The sequence below is a fragment of the Athene noctua genome, chromosome 25, assembly GCF_965140245.1.
Source record: "Athene noctua chromosome 25, bAthNoc1.hap1.1, whole genome shotgun sequence".
NCBI classification, from domain to species: Eukaryota; Metazoa; Chordata; class Aves; order Strigiformes; family Strigidae; genus Athene; species Athene noctua.
In genome coordinates, this window is record NC_134061.1 from 7,551,580 (window position 1) to 7,566,839 (window position 15,260).

At 57.5% G+C, this 15,260-nt stretch overlaps 1 protein-coding gene and 1 gene segment (V, D, J or C); both read left to right on the forward strand.

Annotated features, from left to right (window-relative positions):
* Positions 1-15,260, forward strand: part of LOC141970164 (M1-specific T cell receptor alpha chain-like) — a 293,745-nt gene that overhangs the window by 132,077 nt on the left and 146,408 nt on the right. The window lies entirely within an intron of this gene.
* Positions 9,895-13,434, forward strand: LOC141970167 (Ig heavy chain V region 914-like). The segment is given in 2 exon segments: positions 9,895-10,018; positions 10,314-13,434. Coding segments are annotated over 2 exon segments (402 nt in total).

A 15,260-nucleotide genomic window follows, 5' to 3' on the forward strand; every position in this document is an offset into this window, starting at 1 on the left:
CAGGACGGTTAACAGATCCTCTGGTATTAATTAGCCAAGTGGCTTCTGCTAAATTTATATCCCAATGCTTCCATCCCCCATTGTCCAATGCTCTCAACATAGTCTTCAACAGTCCATTATATCTTTCAATCTTTCCAGACGCTTGTGGGTAATAAGGGATGTGATACACCCACTCAATGCCGTGTTTCTTTGCCCAGGAGTTTATAAGATTATTTCGAAAATGGGTCCCGTTGTCTGACTCGATTCTTTCAGGAGTACCATGTCGCCATAAAATTTGCCTTTCAAGACCCAAGATGGTATTTCGGGCAGTGGCATGATTTACAGGGTACGTTTCTAGCCAACCCGTAGTTGCTTCTACCATGGTGAGTATGTAGCGCTTGCCTTGGCGTGTTCGTGGCAGTGGTCCAATAGAGTCAATCTGCCAGGCCTCACCGTATTGAAAACTCAGCCATCGCCCTCTGTTCCAGGGAGACTTTACTCGTGTGGCTCGCTTGATTGCAGCACATGTTTCACATTCGTGAGTGACCTGTGAGATGGCCTCCATGGTCAGGTCCACCCCTCGATCACGAGCCCATCTGTACGTTGCATCTCTGCCAAGATGCCCTGATGTTTCATGGGCCCATCGAGCTACAAACAGCTCACCCTTACGCTCCCAGTCCAGGTCCAGCCGAGCTACTTCAATTTTGGCAGCTTTGTCTGCTTGCTCATTGTTTTGGTGTTCTTCAGTGGCACGCCTTTTGGGCACATGAGCATCTACATGACGCACCTTTAGAGCCACGTTTTCCACTCGGGCAGCGATGTCCTGCCACAATGCAGCAGCCCAGATGGGTTTACCTCTGCGCTGCCAATTGGTCTTCTTCCACTCCTGTAGCCACCCCCACAGGGCGTTAGCCACCATCCAGGAGTCCGTGTAGAGATATAATACTGGCCACTTTTCCCGTTCAGCAATCTTTAGGGCAAGTTGGATCGCTTTTACTTCTGCGAACTGACTTGACTCTCCTTCTCCTTCAGTAGCCTCAACGACTTGTCTTGTGGGACTCCACACAGCAGCTTTCCACTTCCGATGGCTTCCTACCACACGACAGGATCCATCAGTAAAGAGAGCATAACGCCTCTCATCTTCTGGTAACTCGTTATATGGCGGTGCCTCTTGGGCACGAGCCACCTCCTCAGGCCGCACTCCAAAATCTCTACCTTCTGGCCAGTCCATGATCTCTTCCAGGATCCCTGGATGGTTGGGTTTCCCCAGTCGAGCCCGTTGCGTGATTAACGCGACCCATTTACTCCAGGTAGCACTGGTTGCATGGTGTGTGGAAGGGATGTTTCCTTTGAACATCCAATGTAATACAGGCAGCCGTGGTGCCAAGAGGAGCTGTGCTTCTGTACCAACAACTTCTGAAGCAGCTCGAATCCCCTCATATGCTGCCAGTATCTCCTTTTCAGTCGGAGTGTAGTGGGCTTCTGATCCTCGATACCCCCGGCTCCAAAATCCTAATGGTCGACCTCGAGTTTCACCTGGTATCTTCTGCCAGAGGCTCCATGTGAGTCCGTGCTCCCCAGTTGATGTGTAAAGTATATTTTGCACAGCTGGTCCTGTCCGAACAGGCCCAAGAGCTACCGCCCGAGCTATCTCCTGTTTGATGTGCTCAAAGGCTTGTTGCTGCTCAGGACCCCACTGAAAATTGTTCTTCTTTCGGGTCACTTGATAGAGAGGGCTCACAAGCTGACTGTAACCTGGAATATGCATCCTCCAAAATCCCACAAGTCCTAGGAAAGCTTGTGTTTCCTTCTTGTTGGTCGGTGGAGACATAGTTGCTATCTTGTTGACAACATCCAATGGCACATGACGGCGTCCATCTTGCCATTTTATTCCCAAGAACTGAATTTCTCGTGCTGGTCCCTTGACCTTGCTTTTCTTTATGGCAAACCCAGCTCTCAGAAGAATCTCAATTACTCTTTGTCCTTTCTTGAACACTTCTTCTGCCTCATTGCCCCACACAATGATGTCATCAATGTATTGTAGATGTTCAGGGGCATCACCCTTTTCCAGTGCAGTTTGAATTAGTCCATGACAAATAGTGGGGCTGTGCTTCCACCCCTGGGGCAGTCGATTCCAGGTATATTGGACACCCCTCCACGTGAAAGCAAACTGTGGCCTGCACTCTTCTGCCAAAGGAATTGAAAAGAATGCATTGGCAATGTCAATTGTGGCGTACCACTTGGCTGCCTTTGACTCCAGTTCATACCGGAGGTCTAACATATCTGGTACAGCAGCGCTCAGTGGTGGCGTCACTTCATTCAGGCCACGATAGTCTACTGTTAACCTCCACCCTCCGTCAGACTTTCGCACTGGCCATATTGGGCTATTAAAAGGCGAATGTGTCTTACTGATGACACCTTGGTTCTCCAGTTGACGAATCAATTCTTGGATGGGAGCCAGAGAGTCTCGGTTTGTACGATACTGCCATCGGTGCCTGGTCCTCATAGCAATTGGCACCTGTTGTTCTTCAACTTGCAACAGTCCCACAACAAAAGGATCTTCTGAGAGGCCAGGCAGATTAGACAACTGTTTTACCTTTTCTGTATTCACACGGGCCACACCAAAAGCCCATCAGTATCCTTTTGGGTCTTTGAAGTATCCCCTCTTGAGATAGTCAATGCCCAAGATGCAAGGGGCTTCTGGGCCAGTTACAATGGGATGTTTTTCCCACTTGTCCCCAGTCAAGCTAACCTCGGCCTCCAATACTGATAGTTCTTGACAGCCCCCTGTCACTCCTGAGATCCAGATAGGTTCTGCCCCTCTATAACTTGACGGCATTAGTGTACATTGTGCCCCGGTGTCAATTAAAGCCTGGTACTTCTGTGGATTTGATGTGCCAGGCCATCAAATCCACACTGTCCAATACACCCGATCATCCCTTTCCTCCTCCTGGCTGGAGGCAGGGGCCCTCTATTCCTGTTCTTGGTCGGAGTACTCACTGTCTGACTCTTGCTGTGCCAGGCCGGAGGTTCCTTCTTCAGGATCAAGGGAGGTGATCTCAGTCTTTCTGTATCTGGGAGATCGCTGGTTACTTCCTTGTGGTTTTACACCAACTACGTTAACAACCTTCTTGGATGTCTTCTTGTTGGCAGGGGTCTTTCCTCGCAATTCATGTACACGTGCTTCCAACTTAAAGGTGGGTTGACCATCCCACTTCCTCATGTCCTCCCCCTGGTCGCGCAGGAAGAACCAGAGTTCGCCACGTGTCATGCGCCTTGGCTTTCCTTTCCCCCTGACTGGGACAGAAGAGAAATGATTTCTTGGGGAGCTCCTAACATCCAGGGCACTCGCCCATAGAGATGAGGAGGTACCAAGAGTCTCTTCAAAGTTCTGAAGCCAGGAAGAGACTGCCTCCACAGTTGGCGTACATCTTAGTCCTTCTCCTGCATCCATTTCTGGGTAGTACATCGCGGCCAAGCCGGCAGAATACGAGGATGGCGCACCTTTAATCACCTTCCTCCACATGGCCCGTGTGCATGGGACATCCTCTGGATTTTTAGGGGCTTCATCATTATCTGGATCACCATAGATGACTTCCGTCACTGCTAATTCTCTCAGGTACTGGACACCTTCATCTGCAGTAGCCCACTTCCCTGGGGTGTGGTCCATAAGATCTTCCTTAAAAGGATACCTTGCTTTAACACTTGAAAGGAGCCGTCTCCACAGACTGCAAATTGCTGTCTCTTTTCCAATTCCCCTTTCGATTCTTCGATTTCTAGCAAGGGAACCCAGCTGTTGGGCTTCCTTACCTTCTAGCTGTTGAGCATCTGCCCCGTTATCCCAGCATCGCAGCAGCCAGGCAGCGATCCGCTCACCCGGCTGGCGGCAGTAGTCTTTCCGCAGATCTCGCAGTTCTGATGACGTCAGGGACCGGGTAGTTTCTGCCTCCTGTTTCAGTTCTGTTATTCCCTCTTCTGATACCTTTGCTGAAGGACCAGCTTCTTCCTCCTCTTTCTCCTCCCTTATTAATGGAGGGTATGGGCCTGTTGTTCTCCTTGTCCATTGTTTCTTTTTTACTACTGGGGCAATCTCTGTTGTTGTTATTGTTTGAGTTCCCATGTCAACCACAGCCCTTTGAGAGTGCTGAACTGCAGCTCGATAAGCACAGGCCAGGCCCCAGTAAAGTGCTAGAAGTTGCTGATTCTCACTGGGATAGGCAAGACACCCCTCTATCAGGTGATGTGTCAGTTTTGTGGGGTTGCTTGCCTGTTCAGGGGTGAGATCCCAGGCTACAGGAGGTGATAACCGTCCTAGGAATCTGCCCAACTCCTTCCACTCTCCCTGCCACCCAGGAACAGGCCGCCTCAGAGCACATTTTGGCACCGATTCACTCAAAATTTGCGTTCTCTTACACCAAGAGCATACCGAGCTCCACACAACCCACAACAGGCGAACAGCATTAATAAAGAGTATCAATGAACTAACATAAGGATGACTAAGTACCTCGGGAGCCTGCAAAATAAAACCACTCATGATGTTCCCGATTCCTTGCAGCATGTTCCCGAGCTTAACAAAATAAAGATAAGCAGCGCAATAAACAAGCCCGTGACCAGCACAAGAGCTTGTTGCTTAATAACTACTATAGCTACAGCACATTTAATATAAAACTGCCGTTGTTTTGCCCCACGTTGGGCGCCAGAATAGACTGTGATGGTTTGACTCTGGCTAAATGCCAGGTATCCACCAAGTCGCTCTATCACTTCCCCCCCCCCCCCTTCCCTTTGTTTTCTCAACAGGGTAAAGAGGGGAAAGAAGATAAACTAACCCTTGTGGGTGAAACAAAAGCCGTTTTAATATAAGCAAAGCAAAGCAAAAGTCCGTGCGCGGAAGCAAAAGCAAACAGATTTATTCTCTACTTCCCATGGACAGGCGATGTCGGGCCTTCTCAGGAGCAGGGCTCCAATACGGGTAGTGGTTGCCTCGGAGGACCAAGGGTGACCCCACCCCCTTCCTCCTTTCTCCCAGCTTTATACTGAGCAGACGTCACATGGTCTGGAATATCCCTTTGGTCGGTTTGGGTCAGCTGTCCTGGCTGTGTCCCCTCCCAAGATCTTGCCCACCCCGTTCCACTGGGGAAAATATCAGAAAGAGCCTTGGTGCTGGGTAAGCCCTGCTCAGCAGCAGCCACAACACCAGGGTGCTGCCAACACCCTGCCAGCTCCCAGCATAAACCACAGCACCGTGAGGGCTGCTATAGGGGAAAACCGATTCCAGTTCAGCCAGACCCAATACAGTTAAGCTAGTCCTCTTCCAGAGATCCATTACAGCCTCAAATCACCTTTCAGGGGAGCCTGATGGAACAGCCCCAGGCCTGATGGGCAGCCAGAGCTTTGAAGAGGCAGCTTTGGGGGCTGGAAAAGCTCTGGGACTGCCCCTGTGTCCTGCTTAGGGGAAGACCTCGAGTCTCTCCTCCTCACCTCATGCACTGCCAACGTGTTGCCATGTGCCCCCTGCAATTCCCTGGCAGGGGCCTTTGGGTGGCTGTGAGGGAGAAGGGGAGAGCCTCTGCCACTCATTTCCCAATGGAATTGCATCAATCCCCTCCACTGTGTCCAGGACCCTGCCCCCAGCACCAGGCTGTGGCCAGCAATAGGCCTCTGTCTCCAGGAAGCAGCCAGTCAGCCCGTCAAATGAGGCTGCATGTTTGTGATAGTTTTAAGCCCTTCCGGGACTGGAGACCACGTTGCCGTTGTCTCTTCCTCACCCTCGGACACAAGTAGGGCACAAACCCAGGGTTAAAATAAGAAGAAATTTAATACAACAGTGTAATAAACAATCTGAACAACAACAGTAGCGATGATAACAACAACAAACAGTAATAACAGAGAAATACCGCAATGGATACAGACAGCTCGCTGCGCGTGCTTCCTGTGACCAAAGCCACACAGGAAAGCTTCCCGCCCTGCCGCAACAGACCTGACAGACCTGAAGTCAGCATGGTATGAATAACCGGGCTGGAGATCCCTTCCCCCTGCTTGGGAGAAACTTAACCCTATCCTAGCTGAACCCGGACAATGTTCCTGCTCATCCTTCCAAAGCCAGGCTCTGGGTTTGGGTACGGGGTTGTACAACCCTGTCACATGTGCAGGTACCTGTGTCTGCAACTTCAGAGAAGAATTGCAAGATCAAACAGCAAACTAAACACCAGAACTACAGCAAACATGATCAAGCTGAACAGCTCTCCTGAGTCCTCCGTGTGCTACTTTTTTACCCACCCATATTACATTTGTGTCACTTGCACATTTCTCTCTTGAATTCCAGCGCTGAAACTTGTAGCCAGAAGAGGACAATGAGTTTTCCTCAAGGCTCTCACAAAAAGCTGTTTCTGGAAGTCATCAGGGGAGGAGCAAACTCTGGAGTTTCAGTGTTCCCCTTTGCCCTGGCTCACATGGACCACAAAGCCCTGAAGGTGCCTGTGAGTCTTCCACTGAATCACAGAAAGGTGGAGGCTGGAAGCCACCTCAGGAATTCATCTGGCACAAGCCCCTGCTCAAGCCGGGCCACCTACAGCCGGTTGCGCAGGACCATCTCCAGACAGTTGTCAATCCCTCCAAGCATGGCCACCCAACAAGCTCTCTGGGCAACCTGTGCCAGTGCTTGGTCACCCTGAGAGTGGAAAGGTGTCCCATCAGGCTGCACATGGCCCCTTCCCTGTCACCAGGGGTGAGCTCATCAGTGCTGAGCAGAGGGGAAGGATCACCTCCCTGAACCGCTGGCAAGACTTGGCCTGATGCAGGCCAGGACACCATTAACCTTCTCTGCCACAGGGGCACATCGCTGCCTCATGGGCAAGCTGTTGGGCACCAGAAGCGTCGGGGCCTTTCCTGGGAATGTGCTTTCCATCTGGGCAGCCCCAGCCTGGCCTGGAGCAGGGGCTTGTCCCTCGCCGGGTGGGGGACGTGGCTCTTGCCCTGGCTGAAGCGCAGGAGGTTCCTGTCAGCCCCTTCTCGGGGCTGTGGCGGTCCCTCTGGGTGGCAGCACAGCCCCTGTGTGCCCCGGTGCCCGCGGGCAGGGCCGGGGGTGAGGCCAGGGCGGGCTGGGGGCCCGGGAAGGGTCCTGCGAGGGGATGTGCGGGCCGACAGCCCGTCCCTGGCGCTGGGGCTGGAGCCGGGCCCGGGGCCAGCAGGGGCCCGGCTGTGCCCGGCCGAGGCGCCGACCCCCTTGGGCAGGGCTCGGCAGGGCGACAAGGCGGGCCAGCGCCGGAGCCGCGCTGGGAGCCGCGGGCCAGGAGCCTTCGGGTGCCGGGGCGCCGCGCTCCTCGGGTGCCGCCGGCCCTGCCCCCCGGCCCTCCCCGCACCCCCCCCTGCTCCTGCTCCTGCCCCTGCCCCTGCCCCTGCCCCTGCTCCTGCTCCTGCATCTGCTCCTGCCCCTGCCCCTGCCCCTGCCCCTGCCCCTGCCCCTGCTCCTGCTCCTGCCCCTGATCCTGCCCCTGCCCCTGCCCCTTCTCCTGCCCCTGCCCCTGCTCCTGCTCCTAACCCTGCCCCTGATCCTGCCCCTGCCCCTGCCCCTGCTCCTGCCCCTGCTCCTGCCCCTGCCCCTGCTCCTACCCCTGCCCCTGCATCTGCATCTGCTCCTGCTCCTGCCCCTGCCCCTGCTCCTGCCCCTGCCCCTGCCCCTACCCCTGCACCTGCCCCTGCTCCTGCTCCTGCTCCTGCCCCTGCCCCTGCTCCTGCTCCTATCCCTGCCCCTGCTCCTAACCCTGCCCCTGCATCTGCATCTGCTCCTGCTCCTGCCCCTGCCCCTGCCCCTGCTCCTATCCCTGCCCCTGCTCCTACCCCTGCTCCTGCCCCTGCTCCTGCCCCTGCTCCTGCCCCTGCTCCTAACCCTGCCCCTGCATCTACATCTGCTCCTGCTCCTGCCCCTGCTCCTGCCCCTGCCCCTGCTCCTGCCCCTGCTCCTACCCCTGCCCCTGCATCTGCATCTGCTCCTGCTCCTGCTCCTGCCCCTGCCCCTGGTCCTGCCCCTGCTCCTGCTCCTGCCCCTGCTCCTACCCCTGCCCCTGCATCTACATCTGCTCCTGCTCCTGCTCCTGCCCCTGCTCCTGCCCCTGCCCCTGCTCCTGCCCCTGCTCCTACCCGTGCCCCTGCATCTGCATCTGCTCCTGCTCCTGCCCCTGCCCCTGCTCCTGCCGCTGCTCCTGCCCCTGCTCCTGCTCCTGCCCCTGCCCCTGCCCCTGCTCCTACCCGTGCCCCTGCATCTGCATCTGCTCCTGCTCCTGCCCCTGCCCCTGCTCCTGCCGCTGCTCCTGCCCCTGCTCCTGCTCCTGCCCCTGCCCCTGCTCCTACCCCTGCCCCTGCATCTGCATCTGCCCCTGCCCCTGCTCCTGCCCCTGCCCCTGTCCCTGCCCCTGCCCCTGCTCCTGCTCCTGTCCCTGCCCCTGCTCCTGCCCCTGCTACTGCCCCTGCCCCTGCTCCTGCCCCTGCCCCTGCTCCTGCCCCTGCTCCTACCCCTGCCCCTGCATCTGCATCTGCTCCTGCCCCTGCCGCTGACCCTGCCCCTGCATCTGCCCCTGCCCCTGCTCCTGCCCCTGCCCCTGCCCCAGCCCCTGCCCCTGCTCCTGCTCCTGTCCCTGCCCCTGCTCCTGCCCCTGACCCTGACCCTGCCCCTGCCCCTGTCCCTGCCCCTGCCCCTGCTCCTGCTCCTGCCCCTGCCCCTGTCCTTGCCCCTGCCCCTGCCCCTGCTCCTGCTCCTGTCCCTGCCCCTGCTCCTGCCCCTGCCCCTGCCCCTGTCCCTGCCCCTGTCCCTGCCCCTGCTCCTGCTCCTGCCCCTGCCCCTGCTCCTGCCCCTGTCCCTGCCCCTGCCCCTGCTCCTGCTCCTGTCCCTGCCCCTGATCCTGACCCTGCCCCTGACCCTGCCCCTGCCCCTGTCCCTGCCCCTGACCCTGCTCCTGCTCCTGCCCCTGGCCCTGCCCCTGTCCCTGCCCCTGCCCCTGCTCCTGCTCCTGCCCCTGCCCCTGACCCTGTCCCTGCCCCTGCCCCTGCTCCTGCCCCTTCTCCTGCCCCTGCTCCTGCTCCTGCCCCTGCTCCTGCCCCTGCCCCTGCTCCTGCCCCTGCTCCTGCCCCTGCCCCTGCTCCTGCCCCTGTCCCTGCCCCTGCCGCTGCTCCTGCTCTTGTCCCTGTCCCTGCCCCTGCCCCTGCTCCTGCTCCTGCCCCTGCCCCTGCCCCTGTCCCTGCCCCTGCCGCTGCTCCTGCTCTTGTCCCTGCCCCTGCCCCTGCCCCTGCCCTTGCCCCTGCCCCTGCTCCTGCTCCTGCCCCTGCCCCTGCCCCTGCCCTTGCCCCTGCCCCTGCTCCTGCTCCTGCCCCTGCCCCTGCCCCTGCCCCTGCCCCTGCTCCTGCCCCTGCCCCTGCCCCTGCTCCTGCCCTTGCCCCTGACCCTGCTCCTGCTCCTGCCCCTGCCCCTGCTCCTGCCCTTGCCCCTGCCCCTGCTCCTGCTCCTGCCCCTGCCCCTGCCCCTTCCCCTGCTCCTGCTCCTGCTCCAGCCCCTGCCCCTGCCCCTGCCCCTGCTCCTGCTCCTGCTCCTTCGCCTGCCCCTTCTCCTGCCTCTACACCTCCTCCTGCCCCTGCCCCTGCCCCTGCTCCTGATACTGCCCCTGCTCCTGCCCCTGCCCCTGCCCCTGCTCCTGCCCCTGCCCCTGCTCCTACCCCTGCTCCTACCCCTGCTCCTGCATCTGCATCTGCTCCTGCTCCTGCCCCTGCCCCTGCGCCTTCCGCTGCTCCTGCCCCTGCCCCTGCTCCTGCCCCTGCTCCTGCCCCGAAGGGGCCGCGGCCCCGGGGCGCCGGGGCGGGGCTGTTGGGGGCGGGCAGAGGCGTCGGCGCTGCCCCGGCGAGGGGCCGAGCCGGCGGGGCGGGCAGGAGCGGGCCCGAGCGCGGCTCCGCTCGGCTCCTCGGCGGCCCCGGCCGGCCCCGGCGCGGCAGGGCATGATGGCGCCCGGGCTGGGGCCGTGGCTCCTGGCCTTGGCCTTGGCCGCGGGGCCGGCAGGTGAGAGCCGGGCGGGGCGGGCAGCGAGCCCGGGGCCGGGGAAGGAGGCCGAGGCCGAGGCCGAGGCGGAGGCCAGGGCGGCTTTGGGGCCGCGGCTCGGGGCGAGGGCCGGCAGCAGGCGCGGCTCAGCCCCGGGGAGGGCAGGCGGGCGTTGCCCCGGGCGCGGGGCTCGGCCGGGAGAGAGCGGGGTGGCGGCTGTGGCTGTGCCGGCCCGGGGGGCTTTGCCGGGGCGGCGGGGGAACGGCCTGGGGCCGTGGGCGCGCCCTGCCCGACTGCCTGCGCTCTCCGTCCGCAGGGCTCTGGGCGCAGATGAGCCTGCTGGAGGCCGGCGGAGGGCTGCGAGCGCCCGGGGACTCCGTGCTCCTCTCCTGCCGCGGATCCGGCTTCGCCTTCGGGAGTTACGCTATTTTGTGGTACCGTCAGACACCCGATGGCAGACTCGAGTGGGTGTCCTTCATCAGCAGCCCCTCGGGTACTACAAAGGAATACGGGGCAGCGGTGCAGGGCCGAGCCACGGTGTCCCGGGACAATTCCCGGTCCGAGTCATCGCTGTCGCTGAGTGCCCTGGGCCCCCGGGACTCTGCCCGCTACTTCTGTGCCGTTCGCACGGGGACAGGAAATCCAGCGGAGCTTTAACACAAACCTGCTGGGCCCCAGATGGGGGAAGCTGTGGCAGAGGGGGCGATGGGGCCGCTCAGGCCTGTTGCCAGGGCCAGAGGGGCCATCACTGGGCACCGCAGCTGGTCCGGGCCTTTCTGCGGGAGCTGCTTTCCCAGCACTGCCCATTTCCGTCTCCTGAGACCCAAACGCAGTGCTTTACTGAGTGGAGGATGTTCAGCGTACTCCTTCTCGGTCAGCCAAGCGGGCCACTCTGCCTCCCTGCATCCCATCTCTTCCCTCCCTTTCTGGCTGCTCAGGGATTGGATGGGCTCAGTTTTCACTGGATGAATGGGCCCAAAGAGTTTTGCTGAAGGGAGTTAAATCCATTTGGCAGCTGTTCAGAAATAGTGTTCCCCAAGGCTCCGTACTGAGCCCCGTGCTCTTTGATATTGTCGTGGTTTAAACCTGGCCAGCAGCAAACACCACACAGCCACTTGCTCACCCTCCCCTGACCGCAGGATGGGGGAGTGAATTGGAGCGGGAAAGGGAGGCTCGAACTTGAGATAAAAACAGTTTAATAATTGGAATAGAATGTAACTATAACAATAGAAAATACTAACGGGTAAAGCACACCGTGACTGCTCACCGCCCGTTGACTGATACGAGCCTGTTGCAGGGAACCCTTTATTTGCAGGACGAGGCTGTGAGACAAGACGCACACCAATATGGGTAACAGTCAAGCTCCAAAGTTTATTAGAAAATCAAGTCCTTATATATTCTTGTACATCTAAAAATAACAGCAAATTCTTGTGTGTTGCTCTAGCGCATGCTCATTTCAAAAACTCATTCCTCTCAGCACTTTCAACAAGGAGTACTAACCGCGCGCAGCCAGTAGATAAGTTTCTGCTTTCTTGTTCTAAAGAATCCCTTCTTATCTGTTTCTTCCCTAAGAAGCACAAATTCTTTTGCTTTCAGCTGTTAGTCTTCTAACACAAGTGCGTCATTAATTTAGATGTTGTTCATCTTCTAACCTGAATGCTGATGACACTTTTACATTGTCCATGACTCAGAAGGTTCGCGACCCAGCATACACACCCACCCGACCCTGTTCCCGGCTGGCGATCCCGAAATACCGAGATCCCGTCATCCCAATCCCAGAAATGAGAGAGAACCCCCTCCTTCCCAGCCAACCCTCCTGTATATCCTGAGCATGACGATACATGATCTGGAGTATTTCCTTGGACAATTTGGGTGCGTGCTCTGGCTCTGCTCCCTCCCAGCTTCTTGTCCAGCTGCGCACGGGCAGGACATGGGGAGTTGGAAAGTCCTTGATCTCTCAGGAAATACTGAAAACATCAGTGTCTTCTCATACCAAATCCCACGCTGAATCCAAAACACAGCATTATTCTAGCTACTAAGGTGGAGAATTAACTCCATCCCAGCCAAACCCGGGACAAATACCTTCATCAATGATCTGTACGAGGGGGTTGAGTGCACCCTCGGTAAGTTTGCAGGTGACACCCAGCTGGGCAGGAGTGTTGATCTGCTGGAGGGCAGCAAGGCTCTGCGGAGGGATTTGGAGAGGCTGGAGAGATGAGCTGAGGCCAATTGTATGAGGCTCAACAAGGTCAGTGTCGGGTCCTGCACATGGGTCACCACAACCCCCTGCAATGCTGCAGGCTTGGGCAGAGTGGCTGGAAGCTTCTTGGCAAAAAATGACCTGGGGGTGTTGGAGATAATTAAATGACATGTAGAGCTGGCACTTAGGGATGTGGTTTAGTGCTGGGCTTGGCAGTGTTGGGTTAATGGTTGGACTCGATGATCTTCAAGCTCCTTGCTTCTATGATTCGATGATTCGGTGGGGCACCCAAAGCACTTGGGCTTTGGCAACACCATGGCCTGCTTCTATTGATTCCCCGTGGGTATTTGTGTGAGGCGGCGAGAGAAAATCAGTGATGGAAGAGCCCTGCTTTTGTTTCAGGCGCACTTCAGGGTGATGAGATCCAAGCGACGAGGTCTGCAGTGTGGTGGCGAGCAGGGAATAGTGGGAGCTTACGATGCACTTACAGCTCCAAGGCCTCCTATCTGTACGTGGCCTGGTACCGGCAGCGTGCCGGTGGAGTCCTGCAGTACTTGCTGCAGAGCAAGGGCCGGGGAGGCTCCTACAGCCACACAGCCCCTTTTGCCCGCCAGAGATTTTCCGGCCAGGCTGACAAGAGCTCCGGGACGCTGATCATCACGGGGCTGGAGCTGGGGGACAGTGCGGTCTACTACTGCGCCCTGCAGGGACCACAGTGAGAGAGACTTGGGCTGTGCCTGGACAACATCAGCTTCTTCCTCCTCCCCTGCCGTCCCCTGCGGCATCTTCACAGGGGTCAGGGCCCATCTCAGTGACGAGTCAGTGAGTGGACTGTGCCTGGGGTCACAGGAGGGACACCTCTCAGGGTTACTCCTCGAGGTTGAGAGAATCCATATCATGTCAGATACTCGGTAAGTGCATTGGGAATGAGCGTGCTGGGAGTTTGGGATCTTAGCTAAGGGATATAAAGGATGGAGTGCACACACACAATCCTTTAGAAATAAACCATTGACCCAGTCTGGGACTAGAATTGTATCCAACCCCACCTGGACTCCTCTCTGAGAAGGAGTTTTTCTAAAGCGGGTCCTGTCTGAGTGTCATGACTCGACAGGAGGATTTGTTCTTTCTGACACTGTCTTCTATGCGGTAAGAGCCGGCTGAACCTCGACATCAAATCTTACTAAACCACTGTTGCATTTACTGTCAAAATTTGTTCAATCTCTGTTTTATATCAATAAACATATTGTGACTTCTCTCTTACGAGTGAGCGGTGTCACTCCATTTGTGACAATGCATCACCGACAGCAGCTGCGCTTGGGACTGCACCCACCAGACTCCTGGCAGAGCCCTGCAGCCTGTGGTGTTGCAGCATCCTTTCCCATGACTCCAGCACATCGCTTCATCCTTCCAGACACACGTCACCAGCTCTGCAGACCCCTCCAGGAACCAGCTCTCCCTGGAAGTGCTCTTGCCAGCAGCTGCAGACACGGTCACCTGTTTCTGCAGCACCAGGGAGCTGGAAAAGGGCCCAGTGCTTGACACACAGGCAGGGCCAGGGCAAAACTGGAAGGAGGGGGGTTAAATCCAGCCAGGTCTCTTGTGATTGCTCAAGGCAAGTCTCTTCCCAGGTTTATCAAGACTAGGCAGCAGCAGCAGCAGCAGCAGCAGCAGAGTTTCCTACAAGCACCCACAAACCCATGAACATGTCCTTATCCTACATTCTTCCTTCTCTCCCACAGGCAAAAGCAACATGGAAAGAGTTTTTTCTATAAAGAAGCACAGTGATCATGAAAGAGCTGAAATTTGAATATTGAAAGCCAAAACTGAGTTCAGTTTTGAGATCTCATATTGTTCAGGGAGCCCCAGAGTTGTGTGAGAGCAGAAGCTGAGCTGCAGAGCATCTTTTCCCATGGCCATGAGGAATAGTCTCTCCACTCTGTGGCTGCTGTTCCTGGTGGCCAGCATGGAATTTTGTGTGGGAACACCAGCAAGGTGGCAATGGAGAGTGTCCTGTGCCGGAACAACATTCCATCCCTCCATGGGTTTGGATGCCGTGGGGAACCCGACATGTCCTCCCACGCTGGGGCACCTCGGCGTGTCCCAGTGCACCACAGGTCCCCCTGGCCCTGCATCCCCCTGCTTCTTCTCCCAGTCTCAAGCCTCCAGTTTCAATGGGTTCTTCCTCCCTCTCCAACTCCCTTTTTTCCACCTGTGTGCTGGGTCTCCCCTAGGCATCCTCTTCTCCAGACTGAACCCCCCCAGTTCCCCCAGCCGCTCCCCAGCAGACCTGTGCTCCAGACCCTGCCCCAGCTCCGTTGTCCTTCTCTGGCCACGCTCGAGTCATTCAATGGCCTTTTTGGGGTGAGGGGCCCAAAACTGAACCCACTCAGCGAGGGGCGGCCTCACCAGTGCCCAGCACAGGGCTCAGATCCCTTCCCTGTCCCTGCTGGCCACGCCAGTGCTGACACAAGCCAGGATGCCATTGGCCTTCTTGGCCCCCTGGGCACACTGCTGGCTCCTGTTCAGCCGGCTGTCAATCAACCCCCTCACATCCCTCTCTGACTGGCAGCTCTCCAGCCACTCCTCCCCAGGCCTGTAGCCCTGCTGGGGGTTGTTGTGGCCCAAGGGCAGCCCCCGGCATTTGCCCTCAGTGAAACTCCCCCAGTTGGGCTCAGCCCATGGCTCCAGCCTGTCCAGGTCTCTCTGCAGCCTCCCTGCCCTCGAGAGATCAACACTCCCACCCAGCTGGGTATCATCTGCAAACTGACTGAGGGGGCACTCGATCCTCTCGTCTAGATCATCAATAAAGATGTTAAACAGGAGTGGCCCCAAAACCGAGCCCTGGGGGACACAACTCGTGACCGGCCACTACTGGATTTAACTTCGTTCTCCCCAACTCTTTGGGCCCGGCCATCCAGCCAGATTTTACCCAGCAAAGCGTGTGCCCATCCAAGCCTTGAGCAGCCAGTTTCACCAGGAGAATGCTTTGGTAAACAGTATCAAAGGCCTCACTAAATTCCAGGTAGACAATATCCACAGCCTTTCCCTCATCCAATAAGGTGG